At 52.6% G+C, this 17,426-nt stretch overlaps 7 protein-coding genes across 7 annotated transcripts; 2 read left to right on the forward strand and 5 right to left on the reverse strand.

The window, feature by feature from the left end:
• Positions 1-1,129: 1,129 nt before the first annotated feature.
• ATEG_00194 (uncharacterized protein) lies at positions 1,130-2,538 on the reverse strand (the record flags this gene model as incomplete). Its single annotated transcript, XM_001210280.1, has 2 exons — positions 1,130-2,429; positions 2,486-2,538. 2 exons carry the CDS (start codon positions 2,536-2,538, stop codon positions 1,130-1,132), a joined length of 1,353 nt encoding a protein of 450 aa, XP_001210280.1.
• Positions 2,539-3,027: 489 nt separating this feature from the next.
• Positions 3,028-4,132, reverse strand: gcy1 (putative glycerol dehydrogenase Gcy1; the record flags this gene model as incomplete). Its single annotated transcript, XM_001210281.1, has 3 exons — positions 3,028-3,829; positions 3,893-4,021; positions 4,110-4,132. 3 exons carry the CDS (start codon positions 4,130-4,132, stop codon positions 3,028-3,030), a joined length of 954 nt encoding a protein of 317 aa, XP_001210281.1.
• A 768-nt stretch (positions 4,133-4,900) lies between these two features.
• On the forward strand, positions 4,901-5,747 carry ATEG_00196 (PSME3-interacting protein; the record flags this gene model as incomplete). Its single annotated transcript, XM_001210282.1, has 3 exons — positions 4,901-5,066; positions 5,164-5,679; positions 5,722-5,747. The coding sequence occupies 3 exons, from the start codon at positions 4,901-4,903 to the stop codon at positions 5,745-5,747; spliced, it is 708 nt and encodes a 235-aa protein (XP_001210282.1).
• Positions 5,748-6,100: 353 nt separating this feature from the next.
• Positions 6,101-7,928, reverse strand: ATEG_00197 (sugar porter family MFS transporter; the record flags this gene model as incomplete). The annotated part of the gene is made up of 7 exons (XM_001210283.1): positions 6,101-6,764; positions 6,821-7,077; positions 7,129-7,372; positions 7,424-7,615; positions 7,669-7,744; positions 7,801-7,855; positions 7,902-7,928. The coding sequence occupies 7 exons, from the start codon at positions 7,926-7,928 to the stop codon at positions 6,101-6,103; spliced, it is 1,515 nt and encodes a 504-aa protein (XP_001210283.1).
• A 794-nt stretch (positions 7,929-8,722) lies between these two features.
• ATEG_00198 (alpha-N-arabinofuranosidase) lies at positions 8,723-10,552 on the forward strand (the record flags this gene model as incomplete). Its single annotated transcript, XM_001210284.1, has 7 exons — positions 8,723-8,829; positions 8,891-9,085; positions 9,140-9,252; positions 9,300-9,314; positions 9,366-9,454; positions 9,505-9,604; positions 9,657-10,552. 7 exons carry the CDS (start codon positions 8,723-8,725, stop codon positions 10,550-10,552), a joined length of 1,515 nt encoding a protein of 504 aa, XP_001210284.1.
• A 174-nt stretch (positions 10,553-10,726) lies between these two features.
• ATEG_00199 (uncharacterized protein) lies at positions 10,727-11,087 on the reverse strand (the record flags this gene model as incomplete). The annotated part of the gene is made up of 3 exons (XM_001210285.1): positions 10,727-10,781; positions 10,839-10,921; positions 10,974-11,087. 3 exons carry the CDS (start codon positions 11,085-11,087, stop codon positions 10,727-10,729), a joined length of 252 nt encoding a protein of 83 aa, XP_001210285.1.
• A 1,258-nt stretch (positions 11,088-12,345) lies between these two features.
• Positions 12,346-16,747, reverse strand: ATEG_00200 (putative VPS9 domain protein; the record flags this gene model as incomplete). The annotated part of the gene is made up of 6 exons (XM_001210286.1): positions 12,346-12,562; positions 12,608-12,624; positions 12,668-12,705; positions 12,861-16,295; positions 16,360-16,609; positions 16,670-16,747. The coding sequence occupies 6 exons, from the start codon at positions 16,745-16,747 to the stop codon at positions 12,346-12,348; spliced, it is 4,035 nt and encodes a 1,344-aa protein (XP_001210286.1).
• Positions 16,748-17,426: the final 679 nt, after the last annotated feature.

Here is a 17,426-nt window from a genome sequence, read left to right on the forward strand (position 1 = left end):
AGAAAGAAATTCGGCTAAAGCAATACCAAGCATGCTAGGGTGAAACACATGCACCTGTTCTGTGCCTTCTGTTTCGTTCGTGTGCCATCTTCAAGACACCGGGGGTGGCGTATCAATGCACAAGGACGGAGCTCCGTCACGGAAACAGAGTATAGGGGGATGATCGTCATTATACTGGGCTAAACCGCGGACTGACGATTGTTCCTGGGGTTTAGCGCATCCTCAAATCCTGCCGACTAAGCCGAAGACCCTGTCTAGTCCATTGCGTTCTGAGCCAGACAGCCCCATATGGTCATATAAACCCCAGTTAAGGGTGGGATGATGGTGGAGACGGCCGGTTGAAAGCTATTTCCTGCAGCCTTACGCCCCCGTCGGTAGGCGTCATGTATGGCGTCCTACGGATCGTGCCACAATGAATGTTAATATCGAGGACCAGTCGGGATGTCCCCTTGAACGCCATTGATCGCGGAACGGAGATGAGGGTGTTACGATCAGGAACAGGCAATGTAGTGGGGACAGCCATTGCGGGGTGAAGAACTAAGGTACCACGGAGTAACAAGGTCTGTTTCATCTATACGGGGCCCTTGTCTACCCATTTCTTTTTCCCGCTAAACACAACTGTGCCCGGGGTTGTTTTCTTTTAGGCAGCATCGTGGGCATTATGTCGCCGGAAAAATTGCCACTTTTCCGAATATCCTATACTAAGTTGACAAATCCTTGAAATAGTGGAGAATAGTTGAGTGGTGTAGTCTAGTCCAGGCCAGGAACAATTCTTCACGGCAGATGCGTTGCCAAGATGCGGAGAAAGAGACATCAAGACCATTTCAATAGGCATCAATTCTTACCCTATCTGGGGCCGGTTCCGCGGCCCGAGTTTCCATGGGGAAAGATCGCCATGTGGATATCCGATGTGAAGTGATTGATTCCGTGACAGGAGAGGTATCTTGTATCCGGCAGATCATGGCTCTCGAACGGCACCAGAGCTGCTTTACGCACTACCAGTTGGGTACAAATTGTAAATGTGTATGATTGACTTGGAAGATGTCTGTAATAGACGCGACAATAAACAAAGCTCAACATATGAAATGGCTGTCAAAGCCTGTGTCCATATTCACTGACCAGAAGAAAATCAACGACGTCCTGCGGCTTGATCACATTCTATAAGAAACTGGTGGATCCCATCACTGCCATCATAGCCTGACGAGCTTGCCGGGGCGCAGGCTGCTGCCTCCGGAAAGAATGCCCGGTCTCCAAGTTCACTGATGTTGATGCTGGAATAACCGGAGGATGATGTCATCCACGGGTTCTCGCCGAACAGGGGGATGTCTTCGAAGCTCAGCTGGGGGTGGGAGTCGGCCGGAGAGCCTTCCGTGTGGTTTTCCGACGGGGTCAGCATCGCCTGCCAGTCAACCGCTTCAGCACACCTAGAATCCTTTGGCACATTCTTGAAGAAGTATTCTTCAGTGTCCGATGATGGAGCCACACTGGGAGCAAATGGGAACAACAAAGCGACATCCGCGCCGGTACGAATATCAAAGTCGTCATCCTGCACGACTTTGCCTCGCTGAACTCCGACCTCGTCACATAATTGCTCGACCGTTTCTGCATCACATCCAGGGAATCGCACACGGATCGTGGATCGGTCATGGAGCAAGATGGGCAAATCGCCCAGTGTAGACAGGCGTTTAAGGTCATTCAGTATCACCGCAAAATCCTTCAGAGCACGGGCGAAGTCTCCGGACAGCGCGTCCAAGACGTCCGCATTCAGAGTCTCGGGTTCGAAGGCAACGCTGGGCGCGAACTTCTTCTGAAGACCGAAGGCTGTGATGGTGGGTGAGATCTGGAACTCGACGAAGGAACCCGGGGCTTCCCGAGGGATCGCATTCATCTTACGCTCCGCCTGGTCTTGCAGAACGGTGATAGCCTTGTATTTCTTATTTCCGGTGATGGGGTCAATGCCGTCGAACCGGGCCTTCTGTCCCGACAGGAAGAAGGCGCGCACTCCCACGGATACATTGTTGATCACCTGAGCGGGCGCAGCTGGGCCATGAGAGAAGTACCGCGCACCACCAACTCGACCAGCGCCAATAGCGTATCCACCTGCGGTTCGACCTAAGGTGCCACCAGTCAGGTTTGGCCGAAGAGTCGAGGCGAACGGAGCCCGCGAGGTCAAGCGACTGATGTTGGCCGCTACGCGAGATGTTTGATACGCTGCCCGATCCCCCTGGAGCCCAGTGCGGATGTACGAAACGAAGCTGCTTGCACGAGTGGAGAAATGACGGCTTCGCGCCTGGCGGATAGCGGCAGCCCGGTTGATGGGCTGCCGGGGTGCGATGCGGGCATATGCGGGTTGAAGTCGTAAAGTTCCCTGTTGTACTTGCTCAGGAAACTTGGTTCGAAGAGCCTTGTAGACCTTCGCATAGGCAAACCTGGCGACACCATGTCAGCAAGGACGGAAGTATACGGGTGGAGTAGAATGACTCACCTAGCCGCTCTCCAAAATTTGGGGAGCAGCAGGTGCCCACTAGAAGGCGGCATCCTGACAATGATGAGATGAGCGATGATTCTAACGATAATAGAAAGATGGATGAACCATCCTCTGAACGATGGAAAGGGGAAGAAGGAGGACGAGGGGCGATTTGGGTGCCTGGAGATGACGGCAGACGTGGCGGTGCTGCACCTGACCGCCACGTGCCAAGGCTGAGTCATCCGGCTTATCCGGGGGAGCCACTAGTCCATTTTTGTCTTCCATCTATAACTTGACCCAACGTATTAGATGAGGAGGCGTCGCCTTCAGCATGGATGGTATCTACGTTGAGCTTGGGGCACAAATACTGGCATGGCAAAGGGCCTGCTTAACCGCGGAGTATTTCAAGCGAACTCGGTCAGTCGGAAGACACCGTTGCATACTATGACGGAGTGCAGACAACATCAGCCTACGTATTTAAAGAGCACTATTGAATATATTCATTATCACCACTTTTAATCTATGGTCTACTATTCTTGGATATCATCATGATAGATCATTTACTCATCATCACCAAAGAAAACCTTGACGGGGAGCCAGCTGTCACCGCAGACCTTGAAACGGTCCTTCAGGTTGTCCAGCTGGTTGATCTCATCGGCAGTCAGATCCCAGCCATCAAGCTCAAAGTTGGCGTCAATGCGAGCCTTGTTGACAGACTTGGGGATGACACTCCAGCCCTTCTGGATACCCCACTGGAGCAGGACCTGCTGCGGGGTCTTGCCCTTCTTCTCCGCGAGCTGCAGAAGAGTAGGGTCCTTGTAGAGAGGGGAGTCCGTGGAGCCAAGACAGGAGTAGCCGGTCGAGTGGATGCCCTTGGAGGTGTTGTACGCCACCAGCTTGGGCGAGGGGTTGTTGGGATGCAGCTCGATCTGGTTCACAGCGGGGACGATCTTGCAGCTAGGGTCGTTGAGGAGCTTCTCAAGGTTCTTGATACCGAAGTTGGAGACACCCAATGTTACGGACCTTGCCGGTGGCAGGAAGCTTCTGCATTTCTTGCCTGGTATATTGTTAGCATGACGTTCTGTATTGGGAAATGGTAGGCGTAGTTCGTACCAGGTCTTGATAAAGTCCCAGTCGGGGAGATGCTTCGACTTGTCGTTGGGGTCGGTGGAGCTGGGCCAGTGGACGAGGTAGAGGTCGACATAGTCCGTGCCGAGACTCTTGAGGGAGGAATCAATACCCTCCTGCACACGGTGGTGCCAGGTGTTGTCGAGCTTGGTGGTGATCCAGATCTCGCTACGAGGCACACCGGAGTCTCTGATTCCGGCACCAACTTCGGCCTCGTTACCATAGGCAAGGGCACTAGAGTCAGTGTTAGCACAGATAGTGTTCCTGTATGTGTGCACCATGAGAATGGTGACTTACGTGTCAATGTGACGGTAACCCTTCAGAAGGGCGTTCTTGACGGCCTCGCGGACCTCATTGGGCTTGGACTGCCAGGTACCAAGACCGATAGCGGGAATCTTGTCCCCGGTGTTGAGAGTGTAGACCTTCCTGCATCGTGGCGAGCGAATTGGTTAGTTCCACATTTCCACCGGAGTAATCTCTGGGTCTGTAAGAGGAGTGGGATGGTAGGACATACTTGGTGTGTTCGAGTGTGGACATTTTGATCTGATTCAGGAACAAAGTATAAAGATGGTTTTATTTAAGTGAGGCGTTTGTACAAGGAAGAGACAGGGAATATGGAAAAGAACAATCTAGGAGAACAGGAGGCGGGGAATCGGCCGACATTTATTCGGCACGGAGAACAACAGACCGAAAGAAGAAGGGCAGGTCCAACCGCGGGGGTGATGACGATGGAGGGGCAACCAATGCCCCTCCAGGTACCGGTGGGGAGTTGCTAGAGCACTTCATAGGTCGTCCATTATCATTAATTACCCGAGCAACGGCGCCATTTCACCCAGCCCGACAGTTCCCTTTAATACACCATCGACCGGGCATGGTCCTGGAAAGGCAGAATGTTGTCCGGGGTTGAATTGATGCCGTTGAGTGACGCGTTGGCCGAGAGAAAGATGGAGAACCGAGGATGTCATTGGTGGCACAGGGGCGGAATTTTGCCTAAAGCCTCAGGCTCCACTGTGGTCCCTCCTGGGTTGGCCTCATCAGGCCAGTGATTACTCACCGCCTGGGATTCTGCCGGACCCACGAAGTCCCTTCAATGACGCGGTGTCAGTTCTCACAACCTCCTCTGCAGATTGCGCTCTCTTCTCGAATCCGTGCAGAGTCATTGGGCTCGGGTAAAAGAGGAAAAAACCGGCCGAACTCCACATATCCCATGCATCGAGCACTCAGTCTCGTACCCAATTCCTACTTCCGAGTTACTCCACCCCGATTGTTTGACACGTGCCGGCGCGCTGCTTCATAGATCGCACAATGTCGTCCGGATTTGTGTCTGCTGGTACGGACCAGGAACCAATCGAGCGGGATGATGAATGGCTTCGCGTTCAAAAAGAGCTGGAGGAGGAACGGAGGCGCAAAGCCGAGCTGGGAAAGCAAGACGGCGGGAAAAGTTTATATGAAGTCCTACAACAAAACAAAAGTGAGTGCGGCGTTTTTCAAAAAACCAAGACGGCGAAGCGGAGAATACAGGAGCGCCTTGGATTAACATGTTAGGGTGATTCTCTTCCACATTGAAGTGGCAAAACAGGAAGCTTTCGAGGAAAAGATCAAGCTGAAAAACCAGTTTCGCTCCCTGGACGAAGATGAGGTCGAGTTCCTAGACTCCATTATGGAGTCAACCCGCGCCCAAGAAGCCGCAGTCAAAAAGGAGACTGCCGAACAACTTGAATTGTTCCGTCGACAACGCGAGGAAGCCGAGAAGACACTTCTGGAAGAGGGCTCGGCCGACGTCGCACCCTCGGCGGAGGGGGAGGATTGGAAGATCCCAGCGCGCAAGCGACGACGGGACAAGAACAAGGATCTTCTTATTCCAGGAAAGAAACGCAAGTCCACCGTGGAGAACCTCGGCGATCTCTCCCCTCCGGCGGACAAAGCACCAAGCAAGAGCCAAGGATCCGAAAAGAATGGGAAATCCACGGATGCGTCATCCAAGAGGGCAGAGTCGAACAAGCCATCGGAGGTCCCAGAAGCTTCAAAATCCCTATCCAAGCCTGCCAGCGGAGTGCAAACCCCCAACCCGGGACATGCAGAAGGTAAGCAAACAGTCAAACCGCCTTCATTATCACTTGGCCTAGCCGGCTACGACTCAGACTCTGAATGAGAAATTTGTAAGATACCAAATACAATTCTTATCACACAACCGCACACTACCCACATTAGTATTTACCTGTATAAAACTTGGATCCGGCCCAATCCCTCTCTTGAGTACAGCCTCCGAATCTACTGGCCCCAACCCTACAGATTCAAGATACCGGGCACAATGGCATCAGTTGCGTTTAATATTGAAAATAAAATCTCTTGGTCAATTACCATTGCCTCGGCGGGCTGCCTTTGTGATTATAGGCTCCCCGTCTACACGACTTCGACCAGTGATATATAATAAAAAAAACACAAACCACACCACCATCTTATTCCCGACCTGAGCATACGTGGTCTTCCTTCCATACTAGATTTTCACTCTTCATGAGTTGCAAAAGCCTGGCGCTTCTCTTCCTGCTCCTCCAGTCTGCGCTCCAGGTCGTGGGGCAGATACTCTTCTTTCTTGGTCCCGGGAACAAACCACGGAGCGTTGGTGAACAGAAAGTTCATCTCCTCCAGGGGGAGTTTCTTCGTCTCCGGCAGCAGTGCCCAGAAGAAGAGCGCGTTGGTGAAGTTACAGATGATGAACACGAAGTAAAACCGGTAGCGAATATTGGTCATCGCAATCGGGGTCACTTGGCCGATCATCGTGTTGAACGCAAACGAGGTCATGGTGGCGATTGAGACACCCTTGGAACGAGTTCGGGTATCGAATACCTCAGCTGGGATAATCCATGACAATGGACCGCAAGTGCACGAGAATGAGAAATTGTACAGCCATGTCATGATAATGAAGCCCCAGTGAGCCCCCGTATTGTTGACTTCCGGAGGGAACTTGGCCAGAAGAACACAGGCAATGATGAAAGTCACCATGTTGCCGAGGTTTCCACAGATCAATGTCCACCGACGACCGAAACGATCGATAAACATCATACACAGGAACTGGGCCACCAAGGCAATCACGGAGTTGATTGCTTGGTATCTCAGGGTTTCGTCACCCTCAATTCCGATCTGGCCATAGATCGTCACGGAATAGTATCTGCAAAGTCAGTCAGAATAACCTCGTCATCATGCTGATCTGCCGAAAGAACTCACTGGATTGCGGAAACACCAGTCATCTGCACCGATGCCTGGAGGGCACAACAGAGGAAGAGACGGCGGAAAGAGGAGCGAGAAGTGAACAACTCCATGTAAGACTTGGCCTCATGCTCATGCTCAAAGGTGATGGTCTCCCTAATCTGGTTGTATTCCGCGACAACCCAAGGGTCGTTCTCGTTGCCATGTGCATGGAGTTTGGCGAGGGTCTTCAATCCCTCTTCGTGACGTCCATGGTCAATAAGCCAACGGGGTGACTATGTATGAGTTAGCTATGTTTCTTCTCACGGATATGACGGTATATTTACCTCCGGGAACAGCATAATCAATAGACCTAGGCACACAGCGGGAGCAATCTGCAGTCCCAAAGGCAACCGCCACTGGGTATGGTCGGTCGGGGCGAAGCCGATGTACGTGCCGTACGAAATCCAAGCAGCGCAGAGCGCGCCCACGCCCAGCATAAATTGTTGCAAGGCTGTCACTCGGCCTCGGATATCTGGATGGCAAATTTCTGCCTGGTACAGCGGAACAATCATGGTGAGGAAACCGACACTATCATGAACGTCAAAATCTGGTCCTTTGATGCTCCAGGGAGGAACTCACCCAAATCCAGCCAGGAATCTTCCGCTGTATAGGTAGTCCACAGACTGAGCTCCTGTCTGGAGAGCTCCACCAAGGCAGAAGACAAGGCAACCGACAATGATGGTCCATCGTCTTCCAAGCGAATCCCCACTGGGACCTGCACCAGCAGCTCCGAAGAACGCACCGGCCGTGAACATGGAAACCACCAGCCCGCTGGTATGGTTAGCTAATACACAGAATTGTTCTGATGCTGGAGAGCGACATACGTCTCCGTATCATTCGCTTCGAATTTTGACTTGAATGATTCACTTGCAATGACTTCTGCGATCACACCCAGATCGTCTAGAGACAGAGCCTGTCAGAGCACGAATACATATACCTCCTAAGATCTCACTTACATCCATAAAGGAAAGATCCGAGGGAGGCGAAGACGCCAACCAGAAACTGGTACTTCTATCAGCTTCATAGCCTTTGGATCAATGATGATGGGGACGTATACCTGGTACCACGCCGGGGGCAAAAGCATGATGGGCTTAACAAGAAACGTTATCGGTTGAATAATTCCCCACAGATCCAAAACAGCAGACCGCTGAAGCGCAACAAGAGGGACAAGGTGCGGAGACACTGGGGTATGCGGTCTTATAAGATCGTCCTAGAATGGGAGCACACAACCTCTGTATCGGACCACGGAACCCTACGGGCCTATGAACATCGCGCATGGTCCTAGCTATCGCGAACTAAAGAGAAAAGCAGCTGATTTCCGGTGGAAATCACGGAGCGGCATGGTGTCGACGCCATCTCGTCGCTCAAGTCGCCGCGTATTGTGCTTCGGAGCACCCCAGAGGAATATTCCTCCAAGAAGACATCACGACCAACCACGACCATCCATGGATCAATCCAGGCCTGAGTCTAGCACCGAGCAGGTTAGGGAGCGCTTGGCCTTTGCGGGGTGTAGTCCGGAGACACCAACTGGGATCAGGAGCGCCATCGCTCGCAGTACCAATGCTGATTGATGGAAGTTCTTCGTGGCGTTACCTCGGCTTCACCACCAAGACGCCGGCTCGATCCTCCGCCCCCGACCTCGTCCCTGGCCTTGTGGCTCAATATATCAGCTCGATATCATGGAAAACCCCGCAGGGAATTTTCCTTTTCGATACTGATGGCGGGATGCGAATTCCGCAGACATTAATATTTCTTGTCCAGTCGCTTTCCGTCACAGGAGTTGGAAAAGATTCGTCCATCAAAGACCTTCTTTGCCTTCTACCAATCAATAGGTCGACTATCTATTACTAGAGTGGAATCTTTCCTACTGTCGTAATAATGACTACCTTCACAAAGCTCAGCGAGCAGGAGGCACCGAGTTTGTCCGTCCACCCAACTCGGCGGATTTCCAAGATCAACCCGAACATCTATGCCGGATTTACCGAGTAAGTTATACTTTGGTGCTAATTGCTCTGGCCTTGTTCAGTTGGTTAATGATTATTCCAGGCACATGGGCCGGTGCATTTACGGCGGTATCTACGATCCCGGTAACCCGCTGTCAGATGAGAATGGCTTCCGAAAGGACGTCCTGGAGGCTCTCAAAGAGCTTAACATCCCTGTCGTCCGTTACCCTGGCGGTAACTTTATGGCGACCTACCATTGGATCGATGGCGTCGGTCCGAAGGATCAACGCCCTGCAAGGTCCGTTCGCTCTATACCGTGTTTACTAAGATAGGATGTACTGATCATGCAAAGACCCGAGCTTGCCTGGCTTGGAACAGAGACGAACCAGTTTGGTACTGACGAGTTCCTGAAGTGGTGTGAAGTCCTGGGAACTGAACCTTACTTCTGCTTGAACTTCGGAACAGGTAAGCCGCCTCCTTCTCTTGGGCCAGCCCTTACTGACTAGGTTTAGGGACTCTTGATGAAGGTACCTTGATTCATGTCTTCACATACCGCTACCTTGTCTAACAATATGCAGCTTTGGCTTGGGTTGAGTACTGCAATGGTACAAGAGACACCTACTATGCCAACCTCCGCCGCAAGAATGGCCGCGAGGAACCGTACAACGTGAGTGACATTGCATGCATGACATGAACAGCGTGTTAATCTTTTCTAAGGTCAAATACTGGGCGCTCGGAAACGAGACCTGGGGACCGTGGCAAGTCGAACAGATGACCAAGGAGGCATATGCTCATAAAGCCTACCAGTGGGCCAAGGGTAAGGACGTTTCCGGCTAACATAGAGACGCAGTGCTGACTTATCTCTGTAGCTCTGAAACTCCTCGACCCCAGCCTGGTGCTGGTTCTGTGTGGACAAGACGGCACTGCTTCATGGGACTACTACACGTTGAAGCAATGCCTCCTCCCGCTGAATTCCCCCCTGTCCACAAGTGCCGTTCCCCTCATCGACATGCACAGCATCCACCTGTACACTGCATCCTCCGACCACCGTGCTAACGCGACCGCCCCTCTGGCTGCGGAGCGCGCAATCGAAATCACCTCCTCCCTTATTGATCTGGCTCGAATTGAGAACGGCGTGCCTGCGGACCAGTTACGCCCCACGATCTGCTTTGACGAGTGGAACGTCTGGGACCCCATCCGCGCCGAGGGCAGCAAGGGCGCGGAAGAGTGCTACACGCTCTCTGATGCACTGGCGGTGGCGGTGTATCTTAATGTCTTTGTTCGGAAGAGCAAGGACCTCGGCATGTGCTGCATTGCGCAGAGCGTGAACGTCATCTCGCCGCTGATGACCACCAAGGACGGAATCACGAAGCAGACGACATGGTGGCCGTTGTATCTGTTCTCGCGGTACATGCGCGGCTGGACGATCAGCGCGCATCTCTCCTGCAGCACGTACGAGGGCGAGACGTCCCCGAAGTGGGTGCGTGGCGTCAAGGACACACCCTGGCTGGATGTCAGCGCCACCCTTGGCGAGGATGGCTACGTCAACCTTGCTGTCGTCAACGTGCATGATGATAAGGGCATTGAGACTCAGCTGGAGGGTCCTTCTGGGGAGGTCTCGGTGTTCACGGTCACCGGAGACAATGTCAACGTTACCAATATGAAGGGGAAGCAGGAAGTTGGTATCGTCGAGAGCACCTGGGATGGAAAGGGCAAGTATGTGTTCCCTAAGCATTCTTTTACTCTCTTGAGATGGAAGGCTTAGGGTCTCTGCGTCTCTTTTTATTTTTACTTTCTCCATGCGTTTGGTTGCCATGATAGACTGCAGCATAGTAGACGTGGATAGGACACGAAGAATTGATACAATGAATATACGTCTGACGGTCGCCATTTGATTAAACGCGTACAAGAGAGCATAGTCTTATCTACTGTCCAACCTCTAGCCAAAGTTCACATCATGTACAATTCCACTCTGGTCCAAATGAACATTCAGCCTGGCAAGTGGAAGCCTTATCAGCATGCCACATGGCCATCATTCAATCCGAACATACCTATCGGGTCGATGATCCATGGTCATGGCATCACCGGGTTTCAGAATGCGATGGGATTCAGGAAGATCCTTCTTGGAGAACGACTGTATTGCAGTTTTAGCATAGCTTTTCATTTGATCGGTCAGATGAACCAACGTTGACATCACTTGTCGAGTCGCTGATTTTCTTCCCTGCGAGCTTGGACATCCATTCCTCCTTGCTGCCTTGGGCGTCGTTGGTATTGAGCATTCCGGGTACAACGAGGGGCATAGTGACGGATTTGATGTGCCAGATGTGCCAAGTAATCTAGTCTGATACTTTCTCTGTGATAGAATAGAGGGATATGTTCGTGAGAGGGATAGATGTCAGGCAGGCTTACACGACGCGATATATATTGCGCCCTGTAAGCGATGATGTCATTCACTATTCTTGATCGGGAACTTCCTATCTGGAACTAGGGCCGTTGTATACTTATGCCTCACAGTCATCTTACGCGGGTAATTATTATACAGGAAGCACTAAAGCAAGATGCTTGACGATGAATATGTCTGGGTGTCCCGTTGCAAATATATACGAAATGCAGTTGACCGTGACAACGCTATTGACTAACACATTCCTTGATGTCTGTCCAGAAGGAAGCCGCATCAGACTCTACAATGCGACTGCCTTTACCTACTCAACCAGCTTCTACGAGTAGACTAGAGACACATCCACAGAGACAGGCATACCATCACTGCCATCTCGACCCATTCAACAAGACGCCCGACCTCCATTCTTACTACCACGGGTGTCATCATCCATTCCACCGTCTACATTACATCCTCAAAATGGGCTACAGACGCGGCCTCTCGAAGCGCTCCCGCCTCAGCGTGCTCCGCGACCACCTAAGCCAAAACCTCAAAGCAGCCCTAGACCGCGGCAAACCCGTCCAACCATCCGTCGAACCCGTCCTCCTCACAAATACAACCAACTCCACAATCTCGGACACCGATACCTCCCTCCCAGTATCAGACACGCCCTCCCCCTCCCCAACAGCCGGCACCAAATCGCTCATCCCGAACTGGAGCTATGAAAAAAGCTCCACAGCCGCCGCCATCATCTTCACCACCATCGCTGTCACGGCTCTCCTCTTCCTGATATTTCTGTCGGCGCAGAAGGTCCGGCGGAGCTGGGCGAGGCGCAGGGCGGAGCGCTCACACAGCCGGTCTGACGGGGACGCGAAGAACGGGTGTAAAACGGCGCTGGGGTCGACGCGGGAGAACGTCATGTTTAGCAGTGGAAGGCCGTCGACGTCGTCGCAGAACTATATCGTCGAGCAGCGGGGTGGGTCTGTGAGTCGTGTGTATCGGGAGGCGAGGAGTTCGCCGCATAGGACATTTAATTCGATGTCTTGTCTCCCTGCGCAGCCGAAGAGGGCTGTTGCGTCGACTGTGCGGCAGAAGGGTGGCGTTGCGAAGCCGGTGCAAGCGAGGAAGACGTCGATGGGTCCTGGTCCCAGACAGGTAGTCGTTACGCAGTCCCCGATGAATCATGCTGTTTCGATGCGGGCGTCGCCGGGACGGCGTGAGACGAGTGAGAATGAGAGGGGTGGCAAGGATGTTGGTTCGAAATCATCCGTGGCATTGCCAGCACTGCAGAGAAGTACGTCTCCGGTGGGTAAGAATTGAGACTCGGTGCCGACTATAAGTTGGTTATGGGCCAGACAGGCAGGCGCTTGCGGGTAGTTGAACCTCCAGTGTTGGTTTCTACACTTTGTATTATCCGGATTGATTCCAAGTGTCATGGCTTACTCATTCTCTTCGTACATCTATAAATTAGGCAGCAACAAGGATGCTCGTTTCATGACTTACAATGAGAAGTCCGTGAAGTGACAATTCAAGTCTATTAGCTATATGTCAGGACAGTCCATTTCCTTCACACTCCGTAAACAACGTTCCAACCTCTTCCCACGCTCTCTCTCTTGCACCAATGTGTCTCTGACAAAGGAGCGAATCGCATCTCGGCCCACTTTCTCACGCCACGATGTCCAGCCGGCCAACTCACCGACCACGACATCTTTGTTCCATGAGATCTCGCGGGAGATCCGAGCAATCTGCGCTTCGGACTCTTGGATTTTGTTTTCCAGATCCCGCACGGACTTTTGGCGAGATTCTTCCAGACCGGGGAAATTGATATTGAACTTCCTAGGAAGTGATGATGAGAGAAGAGAAGACCGGGAGCGGGAAAGCGCACGGTTCGTCGAAGCCAGGCTGGACATGAGGGAGATGGGTCGGGATAGGGAGTCGAGGATTGCAGTGGTAGTGTTGTCAATGGAGGAGAGTCCTGTGAGGAATTGCAGGAGGGGAGAGGAGTCGGTGGATGAGGTAGAAAGATATGATGCGTAGCGGGAAAAAGCATCAACGTGGGTTTGGGGTAGGGCATTGGTAGGTGCCTTGAGGGTCGAAACGGCGGTGGAACAGAGAGCTATTGAATCAGCGAGATCGGCAGTGGAATTCTGCAGCGCATGACCGCGGCGGATAAGACCACGCGTGTTGACGTGAACGGAGCGCACCATATCTTGGGCGTGCGAGACAAATTGTTCCGTCTCTCGCATACCGTCCGCAGTCACCGGTTCATAATCGTCCATGATGGATTCGAAGAGGACTTGGGCCTTTCGTCGTGAGCGATCCGCCATCATCTCCGGCTGCAGCTCAGGGACCAGGAAGAATTCCCAGAGCATTTCATGCGTGGCAAAGGTTGGGTGGGATAGTAAGATCTTCAAGAACCTGTCTAGCCTCTCTTGCATATCGTGTAATACGGAGCGGGATGGTTTGGAGTGAACCTGGAAAGGACTGCGGAAATCCGTGAGCGATGGCATGTAAGACGCAGGGTGCTCAATGGACAGCCATTTGGCGAGATTTTCGAAGTCTGAGAATGTGCGGCGGCAGGTCGTGACAGTGTAAGTGGTCATGTTGGCTGGCTTGGATGGTGCCGAATTCGCCACATGATTTGGGGCACCGGACTTGAGAACGAAGCGTACTGTTGCATCCTCGACGAAGAACGAACGGACGACCGTTGTTATACGGCCAGATGGATCATCCGTTGACGCGGGAGGCTGAGAAATCAGAATGAGATCGTCGATCCGATTCCGCACTTCATCATCTTTGGCGAGTTCCACAGCTGTCAAACCACGGCTCTCCTTCAAATGCACATCCACTCTGGGATCCAAGAAGAGGATCCGCACTTGATCAGTACGGCCGTATTTACTAGCCATCATGAGAGGCGTAAATCTCTTATCGTTGGTCGCATTTGGGTCGCAATCGCATTCATGGAGTATCCGAATGGTGATGTCCGGGTCGCTGACAATGTGCAATAGCGTATTGCCCTTCAAGTCGACATGTTCGTCAAGGCGGAGGGGCTTACCATCTCCCTGAGCTTTCTGGGCGGCCGTCAGGGCTTCGTTCACCATTGCCCGGTAGTCTGGGTGGTCATAAGATCTGCACAAAGCGAAAAGGGGAGTTTGTCCATGTTTGTCACGTTGTCTCCAGGGAAGCATGCCTTCCAACCTGCGCATCACCGATGGCGTGCTAAACAGATAGTGGGCGACCGTACGGCCATGCACATCAGACTTTCTCAGGTAGGCGATGACGACGTCTCTGTTAGCGGCTCCGAAAAGAAAGTTAAGCAGGATATCCACCATTTCTGTGTGAGCGAGCTGCACAGCAGCGCTCAGTAACGTAGTGCCTTCTGTATTTGTATCTTCGAGAATATCCTCCAGAGGATAGTATTCCTCGAGACTGAGTAGATACTTCAGAGCCTCCGGCTGGCGGCTTTCGACTGCCATCATTGGAATGGAATCGCCTGCAGGGTCCTGCGTTTTAGTCAAAGTTTCAATAGAACTGTCTCCTTCGATACCGCTGGCCAGGGAACCGATTGTCGTTCGAGATGCAAACGAAACTGCCGAAGATTCCGACAGGCTACGCACATCCATTGATACTTTCTTGATCGGCCGACGGGCCTCTCTCGGTGATGAAGTGTTTGCCCACGTTTGGAAAGGGAACACATGTGATAGAGGCGGCGCTTCCGTTGTGGTATCGGTATGCGAGTGTTCGCCGCTCTCATCGACTGGGGACTTGAGGATGGATAGGGAGCCTGGAAATGGTTCGCTCTCGTTGTCATCGTCGGTTTTGAAAAGGACAGACTTCGGCTCAGGCTCGCAAGGAATTTCGTCACCGAATTCGGGATCACTATTTGGTTCCAAAATGGATCTCATGTCGGAAATCCGTCCTTGTTTTGTGGCAGACCACAGACGCTTATTGCGAGCGCTAGCTCGTCGTAACCCCGCCGAATCGGTTACAAGATAAGTCAGAACAGCTTCGAAAGTACTCAGCGCGTAGCCCATCTCGCCGCTGTCAACATCATCGACATAGATGAAGTGCTGCATATACAACAGTCGTGCCTGTAGATGTTTGATCTGGGATCGGATAACCACGATGAGCAATAAGGAGACCAAGACGTCTGCATTCACTGTCACCGGGGCGCGTGTCTTTTCAGAAGCATGTGGATTAGCCCTGTCGTAATTGCCCGGGTAGGATAAGATCTTGACTGTCTCCAGAAGGGTATTCAGCATGTCGTGGGGGCACTTGGCATCCAGCATTTTGCGAAATTCTTCCACTGCCTTCCCGAGACGCTGTAGTAACTCCCGTTTGCCTTCTCGCCCGCCTTCCACGGCAATCCCCACCTGGGATACATCAATATTGTCCATTTGGCGGATCCGAATATCGAGTTCTGTATCCTCAGGTTGACGAAAGCTGCAGAGACGAGGGAACAGAAGTGACTCATGGACTTGTTCGGCCACGTAACGCTCGATTAACCGTTCCACCACTGGACCCGTCAGATCAGTGGTGGCACCGAGGAAGGACAACTGCTGCTTATCGACCAGCCGAAATAGGTCAATGGCGGCCGTCACCGCGGTTTCAAGGCTACGGCGCATCAGATCTTCGTCATCCTCAAAATATTCCTCCGAATTGAATGGGAGCCCTCCTCGACGACGAGATGTTGAGCTCCGAAGCGAGGCCGTTTCGTCACCCAGCGTCTCACTCCCATCACTTCGCCAGTCCTGATCGTCGGACATGGATGGGGAACGCGACGGCGGAGGAGGCAGCGGCTTTCCCAATTCCTTCCCGAACTCTCGGAACAGTCTCTCAAGTCCCGGTTGCATCTGCCTTGCGATCATAGGGAAGTGTGCCAGCAGTTCCCTGAACGTCCTGATCTCCTTTTTCGGTGGCGAAGATACCGGTTCGCCGGATTTGACTGCGGTATTTGCAATTGCCTTCGTTGGGAGCGTTCCGGGCACCACGGCAGAGATGATCTTCGCGGGTTCGAACGAGCCGATCAATGGTCGAGAGATGTAGTATATAAGCCATGGTTGGGAGTCATTGCCCGGAGTATAGTAGAGGGCATCCGATAGCAGCTGAGCCTGGGTCAGGGATTTGAAACCTAGACAGAGGGAGTTCAGTAAACGCGATAGAGTGGATAGGTTGCATCGAGCGATCGTCCCCACCTTTGTTGCTGTAGACCGAATTCTCCTTGATGATGACAGTTCGACCATTGGCTGTTGTCACCTGTTTGGCTTTGGCCCTGCTATCACGGACGTTGGAATCATCCTTCGCGCCGGAGGTTCCATTCGACCCAGGGATCCGCAAGGCATGGCTGCCTAGAAACTCTTCGGACACGACAAGATCGCTGTAGAGTACCGAGGATTCACGGTCGCGCGAGCCGATCAACGACTCGGTGATGGGAACTAGAAGGACCTAATGGACAGACAGGAACGATCAGCATTGTCTCTCCGACGCGGGATGGGAATGACATACATGGTTCTCGATCGGTACACACTGCCCCGGAACAGTGCTTCGGAAGAAGGCACGGAGAAAGGGGTTTAGAGGGTGCATCCAAACGACCTTGGACAAGGGTCCAACAAGGAAGCCGTGTACTCATCAAGTCGCACTCATGCACCCCTCACAGAAGCTCCTCGATTGGGATCGCGGGGAGAACCAAGCGGGCGCATGCGGTTGCGGACGGAGGTCGAGAAAGACGTCAGGACACCACGAAAATCAAGGTGCAGAAGAACTCCAAACGCCGCGATAACGAAGAGACGCGCAATCGGGAATGGACATGGAAGATGACGTTCGGGAGATGGCGGAGGGGGCGATGTTATTGCATGAGGGTCAGCCAGCAACTTCCGCCGCGTTGTTGGAGACGCCGGAGCTCCTCCTCGCGCTAGTCCGCTTTGGGACGGGCATCTGCGATCTTTTCCACTTTGGCTTTATCTATTCGTCTTCGTCTTCTCACCTTTACATGACCTTGAAGATGACAATAGAAGACTCTGGGCTGTTTATAACCATGCATATCTCACATAAAGGCCATTCTCTTTCGATTCTGCGCCTATGGATTCCAGAAAGAGAATAGACACCCATTCGGACGAGCGGTTGGATCCTTATATCCCTCCCTCCCGAAGCATAGTGGCCAGTCGCCATGCTTTCCTATAACACGCTGTGCGCAACTGACGGTGCCTGACAGTCGGACAGCCACGTCATACTACCTCATCGCATGCAGGAGCTCGGAAGACAA

The sequence above is a fragment of the Aspergillus terreus genome, genomic scaffold (genome assembly GCF_000149615.1).
Source record: "Aspergillus terreus NIH2624 scaffold_1 genomic scaffold, whole genome shotgun sequence".
Lineage (NCBI taxonomy): Eukaryota > Fungi > Ascomycota > Eurotiomycetes > Eurotiales > Aspergillaceae > Aspergillus > Aspergillus terreus.